The sequence below is a fragment of the Pongo pygmaeus genome, chromosome 15 (genome assembly GCF_028885625.2).
Source record: "Pongo pygmaeus isolate AG05252 chromosome 15, NHGRI_mPonPyg2-v2.0_pri, whole genome shotgun sequence".
NCBI classification, from domain to species: Eukaryota; Metazoa; Chordata; class Mammalia; order Primates; family Hominidae; genus Pongo; species Pongo pygmaeus.
In genome coordinates, this window is record NC_072388.2 from 43,539,021 (window position 1) to 43,558,896 (window position 19,876).

General features: G+C 37.5%; 1 protein-coding gene across 4 annotated transcripts in view; it reads right to left on the reverse strand.

Moving 5' to 3' along the window:
- The window catches only part of KLHL28 (kelch like family member 28), a 37,735-nt gene that overhangs the window by 12,637 nt on the left and 5,222 nt on the right, over window positions 1–19,876 (reverse strand). For 3 of the 4 annotated variants that reach the window (XM_054449155.2, XM_054449154.2, XM_054449151.2), the window contains one exon: window positions 8,055–8,953. In XM_054449155.2, coding sequence (XP_054305130.1) covers window positions 8,055–8,953 — 899 coding nt within the window. Of the gene's footprint in view, window positions 1–8,054; window positions 8,954–16,679; window positions 16,727–19,876 lie in introns of those variants that run through there. The other variant, XM_054449153.2, reaches the window with a different exon arrangement.

Genomic DNA, 19,876 nt, shown 5'->3' on the forward strand with positions numbered 1-19,876 from the left:
ACAAAGGCTGGCATCTGAAGTAGGAACAGTCTAGGACTGAGCCCTTAACCTGTAGGATATGGTTAACTCTTAAGACTTAGTGTCAGAATTGAATTGGTTTCTTTTTGTTTGTTTTTTTGTTTTTTTGTTTTTGAGACAGAGTCTCACTCTGTTGCCCAGGCTGGAATGCAGTGGCGCGATCTCGGCTCACCACAACCTCCGCCTCCCAGGTTCAAGTAATTCTCCTGCCTCAGCCTCCTGAGTAGCTGGGATTACAGGCGTGCACCACCACGCTCAGCTAACTTTTTTTGTATTTTTAGTAGAGACAGGGTTTCACTATATTGGCCAGGCTGGTCTCGAACTCCTGAACTTGTGATCTGCCTGCCTAGGCCTCCCAAAGTGCTGGGATTACAGGCGTGATCCACTGTGCCCGGCCCAGAATTGAATTGTTAAATACCTAGTTGATGTCAGAGAACTGAAAAATTGGTTGGTATGAGAGTAAGACTTCTCAGTGATAGTAAGACTAAAGGTTATGATGATGGATTATCTAGAAGTTATGGATTTCTGGAGATGATTTAGCTAAATACATACAACATATAATGTCATTAGTCCTTATGGTCTTTTGACGGTGTCTTCGTTCATTTTCTGCTGATATAACAGAATACTACAGACTGGGTAATTTATAAAGAACAGGAGTTTATTTGGCTCAAGGAACTGGAGTCTGGGAAGTCCAAGAATATGGTGCTAGCATCTGGGAAGGGTCATCTCATGGTGGAAGACATCACATGGATAGCTAGCAAGCCTGTGCACAAGACAGAGAAAATGGCAGCCGGACTTATCCTTTTATTAAGAGCCCACTCTCGCAATAACTCACTCATTCCCACAATAATGGTATTAACCCCTCCAAGAAGGCGGATCCTTTAGGGTCTAGTCACCTATTAAAGGCCCCACCTTCTAATACTGTTCAATGGCAATTACGTTTCCAACATATGAACTTTTGGGGAACACTTTCAAACCATAGAATTTTGCCCCTGGCCTCAAAATTCGTGTCCTTCTCACATGCAAAATATATTAATTCCATCCCAATAGCCCCAAAAGTCTTAACTCATTCTGGCATCAACTCAAAAGTCCAAAGTCCAGAGTCTATCTAAATCATATATAAGCGAGAGTCAAGGCATGATACATCCTGAGGCAAATTCCCTTCCTGCTGTGAGCTTGTGAAATCAAAACAATTTACTTCCAAAACACAATGGTAAGAAAGGCAGAGAATATTCTCCTTCCAAAAGGGAGAAGTAGGAAATACAAAGAGTAAGAGGCCCCAAGTGAGTCCAAAACCCAACAAGGAAAACATTAAGTCTTTTTTTTTTTTTTTTGAGACTGAGTCTTGCTCTGTCGCCCAGGCTGGAGTGCAGTGGTGCGATCTCGGCTCACTGCAAGCTCCGCCTCCCGGGTTCACACCATTCTCTTGCCTCAGCCTCCCGAGTAGCTGGGACTATAGGCGCCCACCACCACACCCGGCTGATTCTTTGTATTTTTAGTAGAGATGGGGTTTCACCGTGTTAGCCAGGATGGTCTCGATCTCCTGACCTCGTGATCCCCCTGCCTTGGCCTCCCAAAGTGCTGGGATTACAAGCGTGAGCCACTGCGCCCGGCCAAAAACATTAAGTCTTAAAGCTGGTGAATAATCTCCTTCGACTCCATGTCCTACTTGCTGGATACACTGGGGCAGGAGTTGGGCCCCCAAGACCTCTGGCAGCCCTGCCCCCATGACTGTGCTGGGCTTAGCCCATGCAGCTCTCAGTGGTTGGAATCTTGTGCCTACAGTTCTGACAGGCTGACGTTGCACACTACTTGCACTACAGTTCTGTGGTTTTTGGGGGTGGCCCCATTCCCATGACTCCCCTAGCCATTGCCCTAGTGAGGGTGCTCTGTAGTGCTTCTGCCTCAAGACAGGTTTCTGCTTGCCCCCTGTGCTATCTGCAACACTGTTACAGTAGGAGAAGGTAGCCATGCCCCCATAACTCTTGTAGTCTGCAAGCCTGCAGAGTTAACATCACATGGCCAACACCAAAGCTTACTACTTGTGCCTTCTAGAGTAGCAGCCTGAGCCACGTCTGGGCCTATTTGAGCCACAGCTGGGGAAGCTATACTAGAATGTGGAGAGCAGACTCCCAAGGTGGCCATGGGCAGTGAGCATGTGGAGGGTGTCCCAGGCTGATCCCCCCAAACCATTCTGCCCTCCCAGTGTTCTGAGACTACAACGGGAGGCACAGCCTCGAAGATCTTAAAATGCCTTCAGGGCCTTTCTCCCATTGTCTTGACTAGCACTTGGCTCCCTTGTAACCACACTCATCTCTTTAGCACACATCCTTGGTTTACTTTCCTAAAAGATACCTTTTCACTTTTTACATGGTCAAGCTGCTAATTTTCCAAGTCTTTCTGTTCCGCTTACCATTTAATTATAAATTCCATGTTTAAATCATCTCTTCCCTCTCGCACCTTACTATATGCAGTTAAAAGCAGCCACAAAGCAGCATGAGTGTTCATCGCTCTGAAGTTCTGCATTCCATAAAGTCCTAGGAAACTGATGCAATTCAGCAAGGGTCTTTGCTAATATATAGCAAGGATGGCCTTTACTCTCAGTTTCTCCTTGAGACCTCATCAGAATAGCTTTACTGTGCACATTTCTATCAACATTCTGATCATGCCCACTTAAGTTATCTCTAAAAAGTTCCAGAATTTCTCTATGGCTCTCTTCCTCTGAGCCCTCACCAAAATCACCCTTAACATTCTATTCACGGCAATCTAGGCTTCTTCCAGACTCCTACTTAATCTTCCAACCTCTACCCATTAACCATTTCCAAAGCCACTTCCATATTTTCAGATATTTGTTGTAACAATGGCCCCACTTTTTGGTACGAGTTTTCTGTCTTGGCCCATTTTCTGCTGCTATAACAAAATACTGGGTAATTTATAAAGAACAGAAGTTTATTTGGCTTTCAGTTTTGGGGGCTGTAAAGTCCAAGAGCATGATGCCTGCATCTGGCAAGGGTCATCCCATGATGGAAGACATCACATGAAGTGCAAGCGAGTATGTATGTGAGACAAAGAGAAAATAGAAGCAGGACTTATCTTCTTATCAGGAGCCCACTCCTGAGATAACCAACCTACTCCCACAATAATAGCATTAATCCGTTCATGAGAGCAGAGCCCTCATGGCCTAATCACCTCTTAAAGGCCCCGTCTCTAACATTGTTCCAACAGCAATTAAGTTTCCAACACATGAATTTTGGAGGGACACATTTAAACTATAGCAGAGGGCAATAATAATCAGTTCTAATAAGAGTTTCATTCTTGAATTAGACCTGTGGTTTATAGTGTTGAGATGAGTGATGTGGCTGAATGTCCATTCAACATTTAACATATTTGCACAACTATTCAAAAAATGCTTTCAATGTATTGCCATCCTTATGACTCCTTACGTATAAGTAGAAACAATACAGTTCTCAGAGCTTCCCCAATTTTCTTAAGTTACCTACCCAATCCCCACTTTCTTCTCTAGCAGGCCTCCTCTCTTAATTAAAGAAAAAAACTAAAGCCATTGGACAAGTGCTGTTTTAAACCCTTGCTTTCACCCCTCCCCCAGCCAGTAAACCTCAATTGTCTTGAGGCATAAAGAGTCTCTCTTTCTTTTAAACCCTTGCTTTCACCCCTCCCCCAGCCAGTAAACCTCAATTGTCTTGAGGCATAGTCTCTTTCTCCTATTCACAACTTTCTATCATTGCTTTTGATATCAATCTCTTCTATTTCCTCTAAGATCTTGCTTCATCAATGAGCATTCATCTGTCTTATATCTTTACCCTATCCCTCTTTACTTATCTCTTTATTCATCTAATTATAAAAATACTTGGGAGGCTGAGGCGAGTGGATCACAAGGTCTGGAGTTCAAGACCAGCCTGACCAACATGGTGAAACCCTGTTTCTACTAAAAATACAAAAATTAGCCGGGTGTGGTGGCATATGCCTGTAATCCCAGGTACTCAGGAGGCAGAGGCAGGAGAATCGCTCGAACTCAGGAGGCAGAGGTTGCTGTGAGTTGAGATCATGCCACTACATTCCAGCCTGGGCAACAAAGTGAGACACCTGGGCGACAGAGCGAGATGCCGTCTCCAAACAAACAAACAAAAAAAACTCATGTCTCTCTCTTCAAGAACAAAATAAAACCAAACAAAACTTACCCTGATGCTATCAGTTACTGCCTTAACTCTCTCCTTCCTGTCTCTAGCATTAAAAGAAAAGTCTTCATTCAGTTTATTTCCTTACTTTGTATTCACTTCTCAGCCCACTGCAATGTATCTACAGCATTTCTACAACTCTGCTTGAAATTACCCACCAAGGCCGGGCACGGTGGCTCATGACTGTATTCCCAGCACTTTGGAAGGCCGAGGCAGGCAGATCACCTGAGGTCAAGAGTTCGAGACCAGCCTCAGCATGGAGTAACCCTGTCTCTACTAAAAATACAAAATTAGCTGGGCGTGGTGGTGCATGCCTGTAATCCCAGCTACTTGGGAGGCTGAGGCAAGAGAATTGCTTGAACCTGGGAGGCGGAGGTTGCAGTGAACCAAGATTGCGCCACTGCACTCCAGCCTAGGCAACAAGAGTGAAACTCTGTCTCAAAAAAAAAAAAAAAAAAAGAAATTACCCACCAAAAGTCATTATGTTCTCCATAATGCCAAGCTTAAGAGCCACCTTTCCATTTTTATCTTTCTGGATCTTTCCAGTGCATTTTACATAGCTGATCACATTCCTTCCTTCTTGACACACAAATTCCTTGGCTTTTATGACACTATTCACTTGGTTCTCCTGCCGCTAAAATTGTTGCTACTGCCCTCATCTTAAATAGTAATGTTCCCCAGATTGTCATTCACAATCAATCCTTTTTCCTCTCTATATTTTCTCACCAGGCAAAAGGAGGAACATTTAAACTGTCAATAACTCCATCAAAGACTTCATAGTTTTAATTCATACCTCTAAACTATACTATATGCTGATGACCTTCAAATTTCCAGCCCTGAGCTCTTCTTTGAGCTGTGCACTCATATCCAGCTACCATAGAATATCCTTTACCTGGATATTTCATGGGCACTTCAAACTCAATGTGTCCAAAACTTTTCCCCTGAAAGTGGCTTCTCCTCCCATATTCTCTCTCTCTCTCTGCATATATGAACCACCCATGTAATCATCTAATCAAAAGAACTCATTCATCTTGGATTCCTCCCTCTTCCTCATCATCCCTCCCTCATATCCACTCAAACACCAAATCCTGTCAATTTACTCTCTTAAAACATTTTTTAAAATGAATGCCCCATTCTCTATCTTTACTACTTCTACCCTAATTTAGGATCTCATCATCTCTTGCCTATATTAGATAAGAGGTTCTATAATAACATCTTATTTAATCAATCTGATATTAATCCTGGCCTCTCAAATTTTCCCATGATACAGCCAGAATGATCTAATATACAAATCTGATAATTTCACTAACCTCCTTAGAATGGTTTTGCAACACACATTAAAGTCTTTTTTTTTTTTTTTAAATCATGGCATACAATAACTTCTTTAACTTGGTTCAAAGGCCACTGCTTGACACTTCTTGGTTAGAACCCTTTACTTCTGAATACCAATCAGCTTTTAGTTTCCTGAATATCCCATAATGTATCATGCCATTGTGTCTTTGTACATTCCTCGTGACCTTTCTTCTTTCTCTGCTTGATTCTTGCTTAGCATTCAACACTCAACTTGTACATGAAGTTCTCTACAATTTCTCTTCCCTAAATCCCCCAGATGGGATAAATGGCTCTCTTTAATGTTTCTATAAAACTATCTTGATCGTTGCATAAACATTATGTATTATTTTCTACATGTCTCCTTTACTAAATTATGAACTTGTTGAAGGTCAATTATCTAGCAGTGTATCTGAGGCACAGGTGTTTAATATCTTTTGTAGAGTTAAACTGAATGATCATTCAGGTTGGTTTTAATTTTTCCAGAGTTATAATAATGCTGCAATAAACAGCTCTATGCAAATAATACTTTTAATTTTTAAAATTTTATTATGATAGATTCTATGATAAAAGATTACTGTGTCTAAAGATATGAACAAGTCTTATTATTCTTCAATAATTTGTTATTTTTAATAGTTGAGAAAATAAGAGGCAACCGCTCAAAAATTTTTACACTATAAATACATATTTGAAAATTTTTGTCATAATATTTACTCATATAATTTACTTTACGCCAGTAACCAGTGCATTTCAGAATAAGAGTTAAACAATCAATTCGTGCAGCTAACATAACTAATGTTCTATGTGTAGCCCAGTCTCAACAATGCTAGTTTTAGGTTACAGTTAAAATGTATTATGAGGCTGGGTGCAGTGGCTCTTGCCTGTAATCCCAGCACTTTGGGAGGCCAAGGCGGGTGGATCACCTGAGGTCAGGAGTTTGAGACCGGCCTGACCAACATGGTGAAACCCCGTTTCTACTAAAAATACAAAATTAGCTGGGCATGATGGCACATGCCTGTAATCCCAGCTACTTGGGAGGCTGAGGCAGGAAAATCACTTGAACCTGGGAGGCAGAGGTTGCAGTGAGCTGAGATTGCACCACTGCACTCCAGCCTGGGCAACAAAAGCCAAACTCTGTCTCAAAAAATAAAAAATAAAAAATAAAATAAATAAATAAATAAAATGTATTATCAGACTTTTTTTTTTTTTTTTCAAGACAGGGTCTCATTCTGTCACCCAGGTTAGTGTGCAATGGTGCATTCATAGCTCACTGCAACTTCAAACCCCTGGGCCTAAGCAATCTTCCTGTCTCAGCCTCCTGAGTAGCTGGGACTACAGGAGTGCAACACCACTCCCAGATAATATTTTAAATTTTTTGTAGGGACAGGATCTCGTTATATTGCCCAGGCTTGTCTCAAACTCCTGCCTCAAGTGATCCTCCTGTGTTGGCCTCCCAAAGTGCTGGGATTACAGGTATTTTGAGACTTTTTTAAAGATGCAGAATTTATCAGTTGCCATTGATGAAACATCAAGTTTCCTAACATTGGAAAGGGAAAAGCAATCTACCAAATTTTTGGAAATGGTCAGAAATCCACAGTATTAAAAAATATATATTAAACACAAAAGTTTTCATGAAGCAAACCTATCTAAGAAAAAGCAAGAATAACTTCAAGCTACATTTTCAACGTATAAAAGTTACTAGCATAATGCACCAAATTAAGGGTTGGCAAGCTATCACCATGGGCCAAATTTAGCCCACTAGCTATTTTTATAAATAAAGTTTTATTGGAACACTTCCATGTTCATTCACTTATGTATTATCTATGGCTGCTCTCACACTACAATGGCAGAGTTAAGTAGATGCCACAAAGATTACATGGCTCACAAAGTCTAAAATATTTACTGTTTGGTCTTTTATAGAAATAGTCTGACAATTCCTAATATAAGTTATTAGGGGGAAAAAAGACATACTTCTTAATGCTGTCTTTTAAAAATACACTGAAGAAAACAAATTACACTCAAAGTACACAATTTATATCAGTATCCTATTTTTTCTCATTTCTTTGGTAGCACTTCTAATGAACTGTTTTCATTCAAACCCATTCCTGTCCCCAGTTCCCTCACCACAGGTTCCTAGTTCTCTTCTTGGCTATCTTCTGATATAACTGACAATAATAAATCTCTTCTGATGTGGTCTGACTCAAACATGTAAATGGTTCCAGAAAGAAAAAAAAAAAAAGAAAGACAGAAAATGGAATAAAAGTTTGTGAGTAACCAGGTGGATAAAGTGTGCACTTGGGGAGGTGGTTAATAATTGAGAGTATTGTAGAGAATGAACGACAATATAATAAAAACAATCACATAAGTATTTTAGGAAGAAGAAAAAAAACTAAAAAGAAGCAAAGAAAAGTAAAAAGGAAAATCAAACTATTTTTAAAATATAGAAAATCTGCACATTTAAAAAGCATAAAATCAGTTAGCATCATTCATTTAGGAAAGCCTTCTATTTACCTATCCAAACAGGCAAAGAGTCCAGATTTCCCTCCTACTGCACAAAGTACTTTGGGAGCACAGCGAGGTCGTGTCATCAAGACTGTCTGATGAGAGAGTCTATGTTCAGGCATAAAGTGGTACTTTAGGGCTTCATTCAAAAGATGTTTACAAGTGCGATCATCACGAATAAGATGATTTGCTTCATATAGTCTAGTGAGAAACTTAACACTCAACAATGGTAATCGTACACTGTTTAGTAACTGTGCTAAGTATTTCTGGCGTTCTTGTACATCATACTTGATCCAAGACTCTAATGCATAAAAAACAGTCTCTTCGGTAGCTACATTCAGACAGTCATTGGAAACAATTTCATCCAAGTCAGCATGTGTAAGCTCAAAAAACTCTTCAGTCTGGCAAACAGCTTCAAAATTCTGGCATATGTATTTAGTGGCTGCCAAATAAAGGTCACGGCAACCATACGTTTCTGCAAAACGAGAAATTCCAATACAATTACCAGGATCAAGTTGGCTTTCAAGAAATGCACAACATTCTTTCAGGACAAGTTTTATCTGGAGTAGGTTTGCTGCTGGCAGGAGAGATTCAACTGTGTCCTGAGAAATAAAAACAGTCCCTGTATAGGCATACTCCACAATGGCCTGGAGAGCAGTTTCATCAATGCATTGAAACTCAACCTCACTGTTCTCTTTTTCAGAAAGGTTTCCAGTGAACATAGCTTTGAAATACGGGCTGACGCTGGCAAGTACCACTTTGTGAGCATGAATTTTAACATCACCTACTCGAAGAATGATGTCACAGAGTTCGTGATGTTGGCGAAGAAGATTCAAGCCCTGCAGAAGTTGTTCAGAATGCAAGTGGGTTAAGTTAGCAAGCATGTAGGTCGGGGATGTGTGGTCCATCTACAGAAAAATAAAAAAGCATAGACAGTTATTTCAGAGTAATCTTGTGAATAACACAGCTTTTCAAATAGTACAGAATAATCAGATTTGTAATTTATTTGCTTGTTCATTGGTTTTTAAATACTTCATAGTAAATACTAGAACTAGAGGCTTTCAGAGTTAGAAGAGATTTAACAATCATATCATTCAACTTATTTATCATAGATATTAGGAAATGGAAGCCCAAAAGGTTACATGAGATGCCCCAAACCAAAAAAATCTCTGACAATGGACTTTTGGATCAAAACTCTACCAACTTTTTCATTTTGTTTCCCTTGCATTAAATTAAAGTCTGAGCTATCACTGAAATAAAATGAAAATATGAGGGGAAAAACTTGCTTGAAGTAAAATTATATGCAGAACAAACAACACTATTTGCCAACCAACAGATGTTTTAATTGGGCAGAAATTTCATGTTAACATACTTTACCCAAAATTTCAATAATTGCTTTGATAGAGGGTGCTGAATTTAATGAAGGTACCATTACCACCAATTAATTTAATTAATTATGAACAGAATCCAAAGTTCCATAATGAGGGCAATAAGGCTCACTTACTGATCTATATATACCATACCCACTCAACTCTCTCTTTTTTTTTTTTTTAGATGGAATTTCACTCTGTCACCCAGGCTGGAGTCCAGGGGCATGATCTTGGCTCACTGCAACCTCTGCCTCCCAGGTTCAAGTGATTCTCCTGCTTAGCCTCCCCCAAGTAGCTGGAATTACAGGCACCTGCTAACATGCCTGGCTAATTTTTATATTTTTAGTAGAGACGAGGTTTCACCATGTTGGCCACGTTGGTCTCAAACTCCCAACCTCAAGTGATCCACCTGCTTCGGCTTCTCAAAGTGCTGGGATTACAGGCATGAGCCACCGCACCTGGCCTCAACTCTTGATCATTAATTCAGATCATGCCCACTCAATCTACTTGCCACTTTGTGCTTCTGGAAGATGAAAAAGAATAAAAATAGCAGGGAAGAAAAGGGATGAGAAAGAAAAGAAAGTGGAGAGACAATAAAGACTATGGTAGGCAGAATAATGGCTCCCCAAATGACATTCACATCCCTATCCCTGGAATCTGTGAATATTACTTTATATGGCAAAAAGGGACTTTGGAAAGGATTAAAAATTTAGAGATGCAGACATGATCCTGGATTATCCAAGTGGGCCCAAAATGCAATCAACATGTACCTTATAAGAAAGCAGAAGGAGATGTGACACAGACAGAAGAGGACGTCATGTGACTAAAGAGGCAGAGACTAGAGTGCTGCAGCCACAAACCAAGGAATGCTGGCAGTTACCAGAAGCTAGAAGAGCCAAGAACAAATGCTCCCGTAGAGCTTCTGGAACGAGCATGGTCCTGCCACCTTAATTTTAGCCCACTGACACAAATTTCAGACTTCTGGAATCCAAAACTGTGAGAGAATACATTTGTTTTAAGCAACTGAGTTTGTGTAATTTGTTACAGTAACCTTAAGAATTAATACATCGATATTTCAGAATGGACTGTAGCAGTTGCTTAGAGTAGACAAAAGGAATACAGGTCATGTATACAATATAAGCTATTTCCTTCCTGTCTCACTCACATTTCAATCACAAGTTATGGCAATAACGAAAAAGTACATTTGGTTTCCATCTTAAAACCATCAATTCCATCAATTCAAACATTTTGAACACTATTGAGAGAGTATAGCACTTCATTCTTAACACATTTTTAAGTGGAAAAAATCCAACTCTTGAAATTTTTATCTTTGTCAAGTACTTAATTGTTTCATACTTATTTCACAATGAATTTTAAGTCAGTTAATAAATTATGTTAATATGGCCACTTTCCAGCTGATAACAGCCTCCACTGCTGATCTCTGCAAATAATCTCACACCTATCTACTAGAAAAATTCTCAAATGTTATTGCAGTCATGGTATAAACAAGTCCCAAGAAGCTTCTGGGTCTTCCAGTAGGTACTTTTTTTCCAGAACATAATACATACTAGTAAGTAGATGGCAATCAGAAGGCATAAGTTTAGATCTGTACACGTTCTGTTAGTTATTCCAGTGTTGATCTTTTTAACCTATGTAACTTCTTTTAGCCTCAGTTTTATGAAAAAGTTAAAATCTAGACTTAAAAGTGAAGAATGAATAAAAGGAAAGGCAAGTAGATAGAAAAAATAGGTAATGGGGTTAAGAAAGCAGTCCTCGTTAACTTGACCTTCTCAATCTTTGTTTTCCTTATTTGCAGAATGAGATCATAATAATACCTGTACTTTATTACTCAGGTATTAATGCAGCTGAGGTTTTTGAGGATCAAATCAGACAATGTACATAAAAACATGATAAACTGTAAGTGATATTGTACTACTGTAGTACTATGGTAGCAGTGAGGCGACAGAGATAAAACATAACAGTGAAGAACACAGACTTTGGAAATATAAGGCAATGAGTTTTAGTCCCATCTGAATCTTAAATTATATTATTAGGTGGAATAATAGGTACCAGCCTTTCTTAATCTAAGTATTAATTGTTTCATTCATAAAATAAGAATACCCCACTTATCTCAGAAGTTTACCTGAAAGTGATTCTCTAAAGTATAAAGTTCTACAAAATATACAGCTTGAGGTGTTAAGAATATAGTATTTACGTCTCAGTGTACTAAAATGCCGCTTCCCAATATCCCCACTTTCACTAATTCCCATTCTTTCCCACAATGACCTTTTACTCTTATGATGCTCATGTAATGACTATAGCTCTATATAAAACTTGCTATCTCCCAAATATTTTCTTACCACACGTTAGATTTTGTCTATAACCTTTCTCCTCTGATCTTCCTTTCCTCCAATTCAAATTCTCAAAACTCAAGATCAAAAATTAACTTTACCTGGACATCTATAAGCATTTATTTACTATATTCCTTTACATGCAATTAATTCAATTATATGTTTTGCTCTGTAAAACATACCCCCTTCAACTCTCATTTTCTGATTTAACAAGGAGAATGGTAGACTAAAAAGTGAAGGATGAACAACAGAAAAGGAAAATGTATGCGAAAAATAAGAGAAGGGATTGAAAAAGGAGACCTAGTCACTTTGTAAATTCATCTCTCTCTCAGACTAAACAATTACGTTTCAAGATATTTAAAAGAGCCTGCAAATGAGATTCTTGAATCATTACCAGTGCCACAGGACTGAAGACTATTTTCAAAAATAAGACAGTAAATTCTACAATATGGTAAGATTTCTGTTAATTTCAGATAACCTTCTAAAACAAATTATTAAAGATTTGACTTGTGAATATAAGAAGATGTAGAGATCTTTAGGATTAGGATATATGAGCTAAAAATAATAAGACATGTTACAGACTAGGTTTGTTTCTTTTTAAAAATGTATTTAGAAGACTTGCAGATCAGAAAAGTAGACTTGATATTTAACTAGATATTAGTAAATAATTTTATAATGCCCTTCATGATTTTTCAAAGAACAAAACTAAAAAATATATAAGCTAGTTCAGTTAGCTAAACTAGCAACTAGTGGAACAAATACTCCCAGAGTATACCACTTAATGGAATGAGGCCTAGAGGGATGTTTCTAGTGGTATTCTGTAAGGCCACGATGAAGATATTTTATGTCCTGAACTTTGAAGATGACATGAAGCTGCAAAGGACAGCAAAAGCATTGACTAACAAATAAGGATCCTGAAAGACTTGATATCTAACAAGAAGAAATTTAAAAGGGATAAATGTAAAAATTCTATAGCAGCCAACTACCCAAGTATAGAATAAGAGAGAAAAGACGCATCTGTAGAACGTGTTTAACATGTTTAGGGATTTTAATTGCAGTACTATTTTAACACCATAAACTTATGTGGGTTTAAGCTGCATTAACAGAACTATAATATACAGAACTACAGAGGAGAAATTTTTGCTTTGCTCTGCAAATGTCAGTCCATATCTGTACTACAGATTTTGGGTATCACCTTTTGAAAGGGATCTAAACAGACTGTAACACCTGATGAAGAGCAGAAATTCAAATCATGTCTTACAGGTAATGGAACTGAGGTACTGAGTCTGGGAAAAAAGAAGGTCTGAGTTATCACATGAAAAACCAAGGAATGAAAGTTACTCAACAACAACAGGAATAACAATTATAATATAAGGTTGTTTTGAGGATTAAATGAGTTTATACATAAAAAGGGCTCAGAATAGGGCCTATCACTTAGTAGGCTCTTAATAAATATGAGTTATTACTAGTAAATTCTTCGAGTTGTCCCTTGAGAGGTAGTCAACTTTCTATGTTGCACTACCTCTCACTATTAGATAAGAAATGCACTCTGTCTTCTCTGATACCCTGGGCAACACAAGTATCACAGAATTGTTGATTCTCAAATCAAGGTTATGAAGTATTGACTAGATTCATTTTTAATATAATTAGGAATCACATAGTGATAGATCCTATATTGTTAACCTAATTTTTGTGTACCCAATTCAAAACTGGTAAATTACCATCAACATATGACATGCATGCATGACACAATATAGGTCTGTAAATACACACATACATGTATGTACACACACAACACATAAATATACACACATGCATATATTTGTATGATATGCAGTATAGTTTTAAGAGACTGGGCTTTGGTATCAGGCTTCCCAGGTTACAATACAATGGTCTGTATTATGTTACCTTGGGAAATTCAGTCAAAAGTTTCAGTTTTCTCATTTGTAAAAAAACAGACAAAATTGTATAAAAAGCAGTTGTAAATATGTCTTTCTACGTGCTGGTACGTAAGCACTCAATAATTGGTAGACGTTATTTATTTTTATTGTTCATCAACCTTAAAAAAGCTTGGTTATTGCCAACTATACCCATGAAATGCCTTTCCATGCATACCAAAAAAGGAAGGAAGTTTGCTTACTGTCCAGGGAACAAATACCTACCAAAGCCAGGCCAAAGCCTCACTAATTATATCAGTAAAGAGACATATGAGCCATTTTAAAATTTAGATGGCTTATTAGATTTAGAAAGTTTACTACTTACAGAGTGAAAAGAAGATTAGCCAAAGAGTAAACTGCCTGGATCCTTGTCCCGCACATCAAAAATGGTAACACAAAAAAGGGGCTGGCCCAATGAAAACTATGGCTAAGCAGTTTTCTATTCTGTAGCTCTATTCTAAGGGTGTGGGGTGGGGTCAAAAGTCTAATACCTAATCACTACCAGGGAAGTGAAGAGAAACTGTCTCATGACACACTTGTAGGGGAAATAGAGAGGTGAGTGGGAAATTGGGAGATGACCTCATAGCAGCTCCTTAGAGGCCTCTCACCCTCTCATATTCCAGGAGAATCACAAGGTGTGTCAAGCCATGGATAAGCTGCAGTCCTGAGGTCCAAGTCTTTGCCTACGTGGATACATGCAAGGTGACCAGAGTACCATGACAAAGTTGTTCCCCTACACTTATGCCCCTATAATACTGCTTTATCTCACTTTCCTAGATCTATGTTGTCAAAACCTTTTAAATATTTTCTGACCATTCCAACTAGTGAGTAAAACATTCTATTCATTTGAACCAGCATAGTTCATTTTACTCCATAATAATAGAAATTATCAAAGTGTTTAAAATGGGCCAAAGAAAAGGCACTGGTAAAAGTAACTTCATAAAAGCCTATGCATATTTTTATAATTGTATTAGATGCAAATGATATACTTTCATTCCTTGTAAGAACTACTGAGAATAAAGTTAATTTTAAAAAATATAGTTTTAATGCTTAATCAAAACAATGTCAACTAGCAACTTCAACAAGGCAAGGTAAAAATAGGGAACTTAAAATGAATTACACTAGCAGTTTTCCATAACATAATTTTTTTGTTTTGTTTTGTTTTTGTTTTTGTTTTTCAGACAGGGTCTCATTCCTGTTGCCCTGGCTGGGGTGCGGTGGCAAGATCTTAGCTTACTCACTGCAGCCTTGACCTCCTGGGCTCAGGTGATTCTCCCACTTCAGCCTCCCAAGTAGCTGGGGCTACAGGCACTCACCACCACGCCCGGCTAGTTTTTGTATTTTTTTTTGTAGAGAAGGAGTTTCACCATGTTGCCTAGGCTAGTCTCGAACTCCTGGACTCAAACGATCACCCACCCTGGCCTCCTAAAGTGCTGGGATTACTTTAGGATCCCTCCTAAAGTGCAGGGTGGGATTACCCACCCTGGCCTCCTAAAGTGCTGGCCTCCTAAAGTGCTGGGATGTGAGCCACTGAGCGTGACCAAATCAAATCTTAAAATTTTTAATTTGGCCCCTTTCCTCTCTCAAAAAATATGACTTTAGAAAAATGCACAGAATTCTAACATTTTCAAATATAGAGTTTTTAAAACAGTGGTTTTCAAATATGATCCTTGTACCAACAGCATTAGCAACATTTGGGAACCTGCTAGAAATGCAAATTTTTGAGCCCCATCACAGTTGTAAGCAATCAGAAACTACATAGGGCAGTGGGGTTGCAGGAAATGGACAAACTGTGTTTTAAGTCCTCCAGGTTATTCTTAGGCAAAAGTTCCAGAACCAGTTAAAATATTTATAGCTCAAGTTTAGCAGCTTAAAAATTACTGAAAATTATTTTTAAGAAATATTTAAAATGAAAGTTTTTTAGAGACAGGATCTCACTATGTTGCCCAGGCTGGAGTGCAATGGCTATTCAAAGGCATGATCATGGCGCAATGCAACCTCAAACTCCCAGGCTCAAGTGACCTACTTGCCTCAGCCTCATCAGTAGCTGGGACTACAGGTGTCCACCACTGCGTTTGGCTCAAAAACTATAATGCCTTCAAAATTATACACGACAACTGTGACTATATTTGGTTCTCAGCTATCTACCCATAAATGGCTAAAAAAGTAATTCAAAGAAGTAATACTTTCCAATCCTCAAAGCCCCACATTTGTCAAACAGTTTTACACTGGCAGTTTCATTTACCTCAGTAACCACTTCGCGTAAAAGGAAGTTGGTAAGTACCATAAAAAAAAAAAAAAAAAAAAAAAAAAAAAAAAAAAAAAAAAAACAGGAAAGAACAGGGAGTAAAAGCATTAATTTTAGAGTCGGAGAGATTTGGATTTAAGTCTACATTTTGCTACTTAATAGCTGGGCTATTTGATACTTGGGCAAATTACTTATTCTAAGCTTAAACATTCTCATTTGTTGTGGATTAATAGGATTAAATGAGAAGTATGTAAGGAAAAATAGATCAACGGAGAACAGAAAATATAAAAGTAGATCATTTAGATATGCAGGTTTAGTATATGATAAAGGTGGCATCTCAGCGAGGGAAAAGAGAAACATTTAAATAAATGTGTTGAGATAACGGAATAGCCATATGGAAACAGGTAAAACTAGATTTCTGCTACATACCCACACCAACAGGATAAAGTCCAAAAAAATCAGAGGTATATATATGAAAAATGTAATTATATAAATATTAGAATAAAATAGGGGTAAAAACTTACGTTGAAATTTAATCCCCAATGCGGTAGTATTGAGAGGTAGGGCTTTTAAGAGGTGATTGGCAGAGTCCTTATGAATGGATTGATCCACTTATGGATTAATGAATTAACGTGTTAGCAAATTAAAGGGTTATCACAGGAGTGGGACCAGTGGCTTTATAAGAAGAGGAAGAGAGAGCTGAGCTAGCACACTCACAGCCCCCTCACCATGTGAGGCCTTGTGTTGCCTTGGGACTCTGCAGAGTTCCTACCAGCAAGAAGGCTCCCACCAGATGCAGCCCCAAGAAAGCTCACACCAGGTATGGCCCCCTTGACCTTGGACTTCTCAGCCTCCATAACTGTAAGAAATAAATTCCTTTTATTTATAAATTATCCAGTTTCAGATATTTTGTTATAAGTAATGGAAAACAAACTAAGACAACCTGAGATTAGGGAACAGTTTCCTAACTTTGAAACAAAATCCAGAAGACATCCGTGAAAAAACAGGTAAAACTGATTACATTTTAAAAACTTGGAATAAAGAAATTGTAAGTAAAAATATAAATGAGACTGAGAAAAATATTTGTAGCATATATAAAAATATATCAGTAATATATAAAATATTTCTAAAATTCTCTAGCCCTATAGGAAAAATTGGTTAAATAAATGAACAGATGTTTGTTAAAAACATAAATGATTTTAACCATACAAAAATTGCTCAACTTCACTTAAAATCAAATAAATTAATACATGGAGTTAACAATTCTCTCTTGACAGTATAGTCTGTTGGTGAGGATGTGAGAAACAGGAAATCTCACTCATTGCTATGGGAATAGAAAATGATACAAAATCTCTGGAGGGAAATCTGTCAAAATCCAGCAAAATTACATTTGGATTTATCCTTTGACCCAAAAACCCTACTTCTAAGAATCTATCCAAAAATTATACTGGCAAAAATGTATAAAGACAAATCCATAAGGCTAATAATAATTGCAGATCTATTTATAAAAACAAAATAATATACTCATGTTTCTTATTCCTCATGTTTGAGAGACCAAAAGGCAACCAAGATTTTTAAAACAACTCTCATGTCCAGCAACAAAAGAATGGTTGTGAAAACTATAGAGCATCCACACAATGCAGTACTATACAGCAATGAAAAGGAATGGGGAATCTCTGTATAGAATACTCTGCAGTGATCTCCCTGATCTAAGCAAAGTGTGTTTAGTGTGTCACCATTTATCTATGATAGGGAAGATTACAAATATACATAGTCATTTCTATTAATAAAAGGAAATTTTACACAATATATACTTTTAAAGGTTACCTACAAGAGGAGGTATGGAACTAAAAACTAGAGGATAGAGATAGAAGGTAGATATCTTTGAATATACTCTGTTTTATAGATTTGAATGTGGAATCAGAAAAGTATTTTATGTAATTATAAAGCACAATTAAATCTTAAAAACATGATCCATAAGAAATTTGAAAATTGAAAATACAAATGAAGAAAATATCTAGTTAGTGGCCTTACCATACCATTCCAAATAACTTTAAAACAGTAATCTGACAGTCTCTATTGCAGCATGCCCTAAAATATATATCTTATGCTGTTTTCAGTAATTGCATTGTTGATGAGGACACTGTTTATTTGTATTGTGACACTGTTAATGTGTGCATTGTGCTATAAGGCAAATGAGTAATGATATGATATTCTATCAACCCTAGGGTCACTGTGATCTAGGATTCTTGGTATGGGAAAAAGAAGATAAAGATATAACACTAAGATGTTAATTATGAACCTCACAGTCTGTATTTGAATAAAAAGTATGAGAATAAATATATGTATATAAATAACAGTAAATATTCATATATACTAATACATAATTTATATATAATAGATAAAATACATGTGAGCTATACATACATATTAAATATATGTAATATTATTTTAAGGAAAAAAATAAATTATATTTCCTAGCTCTGTCTACTGAAAAGGTCTAGAAACTGACCACCATCCCAGTAGCAAAGAACATTTCTAGCATTCAGATGTACTCTCTAAATACCATTTCCCTCAAAGAGAACAGAACTCCTTGGGCAAACAGCTGATACCATGTCTGGGCAGAAGATGTCAAGACAAATTTGGAATCTAAATCCTAGGTAGTATAATCCCAGCACTTTGGGAGGCTAAGGTGGGAGGATAGCTTGAGCCCAGGAGTTTGAGACCAGCCTGGGCAACACGGTGAAACTCTGTCTCTACAAAGAAAAAAACCAAACAAAAAAATTAGCTGGATGTGGTGGCACATGCCTGCAGTCTCAGCTACTTGGGGGGCTGAGCTAGGAGAATTGCTTGTGCCCAGGAGGTCGAGGCTGCAGTGTGCAGTGATCGCACAACTGCACTTCAGCCTGGGAGACACAGTGGAGCCTTGTCTCAAAATAAATAAATAAATAAATCCTAGGTAGCAAGAAAGCTATCAAATACTACAAGTCATATAAAAAATATTCAGGGGCCAAACTGAATAGGCTTTCACTAGTCAAAGACAGGACAAACTGATCATCAATAATAATAACTGCGATTGATTAAACGATATCAGATATTTTAAATGCATGAATTAATAATGATACTTAAAAAAAGTCCTAATGGTCACCACCGGAGGATGCTAATGTAGCAACTCATTATTTGAAACCTAGTAAACAAAGAGAAATAATCAAACATTTATCATGCCTTTCCTACACTAACTGTACTACTGGGTTTCCAAATAGATGAGTTTTTTTGTTTTTGTTTTTTAAGAGATAGGGTCTTACTACCTTGCCGGAACTAGTCTCCATCTCCTGGTCTTAAGCGATCCTCCCACCTTGGCCTCCCAAAGTACTGGGGTTACAGGCATGAGCCACTACACCTGGCCAAATTTCTCTTTTTAAAAGTATCCCTGTTAATAAATAAAGAAGGAATAATGGAATATTACCATTTTGCATCCTTAATAAATAATGGGCATTGATTGTAAAGGGTTGTTTATATCATAAAAAGAGAGATAGCTAGATAATTGGGCCTTCGGATGGAAAAACATAACACCCATGAGTATTCTCACGTCCCACCCCCAACACACACCAAAGTCAAGCAAATTAAACTACAGTCAATTCTCTAGCTCCAACTACTAATTTACATAAAATATAGAAAATAGAAAAATCATGTTAAATACCAGAAAGATGCAATTAGCAAAAACATACTGACTGTGAAAAATCTTGTAAAATAAACTAAATTCTTCAACAAATAAACTGCAAGAAATAAAGAGAATGAATCTATAAATTTAAAAGACATATCAATCAAATACAACCTGTGAACCATAGACTTGTGTGCACCCACATATTTAGAAAACAGTTGGAAATTTACACACTACTGGATTATTAATATATTAATTAATCAC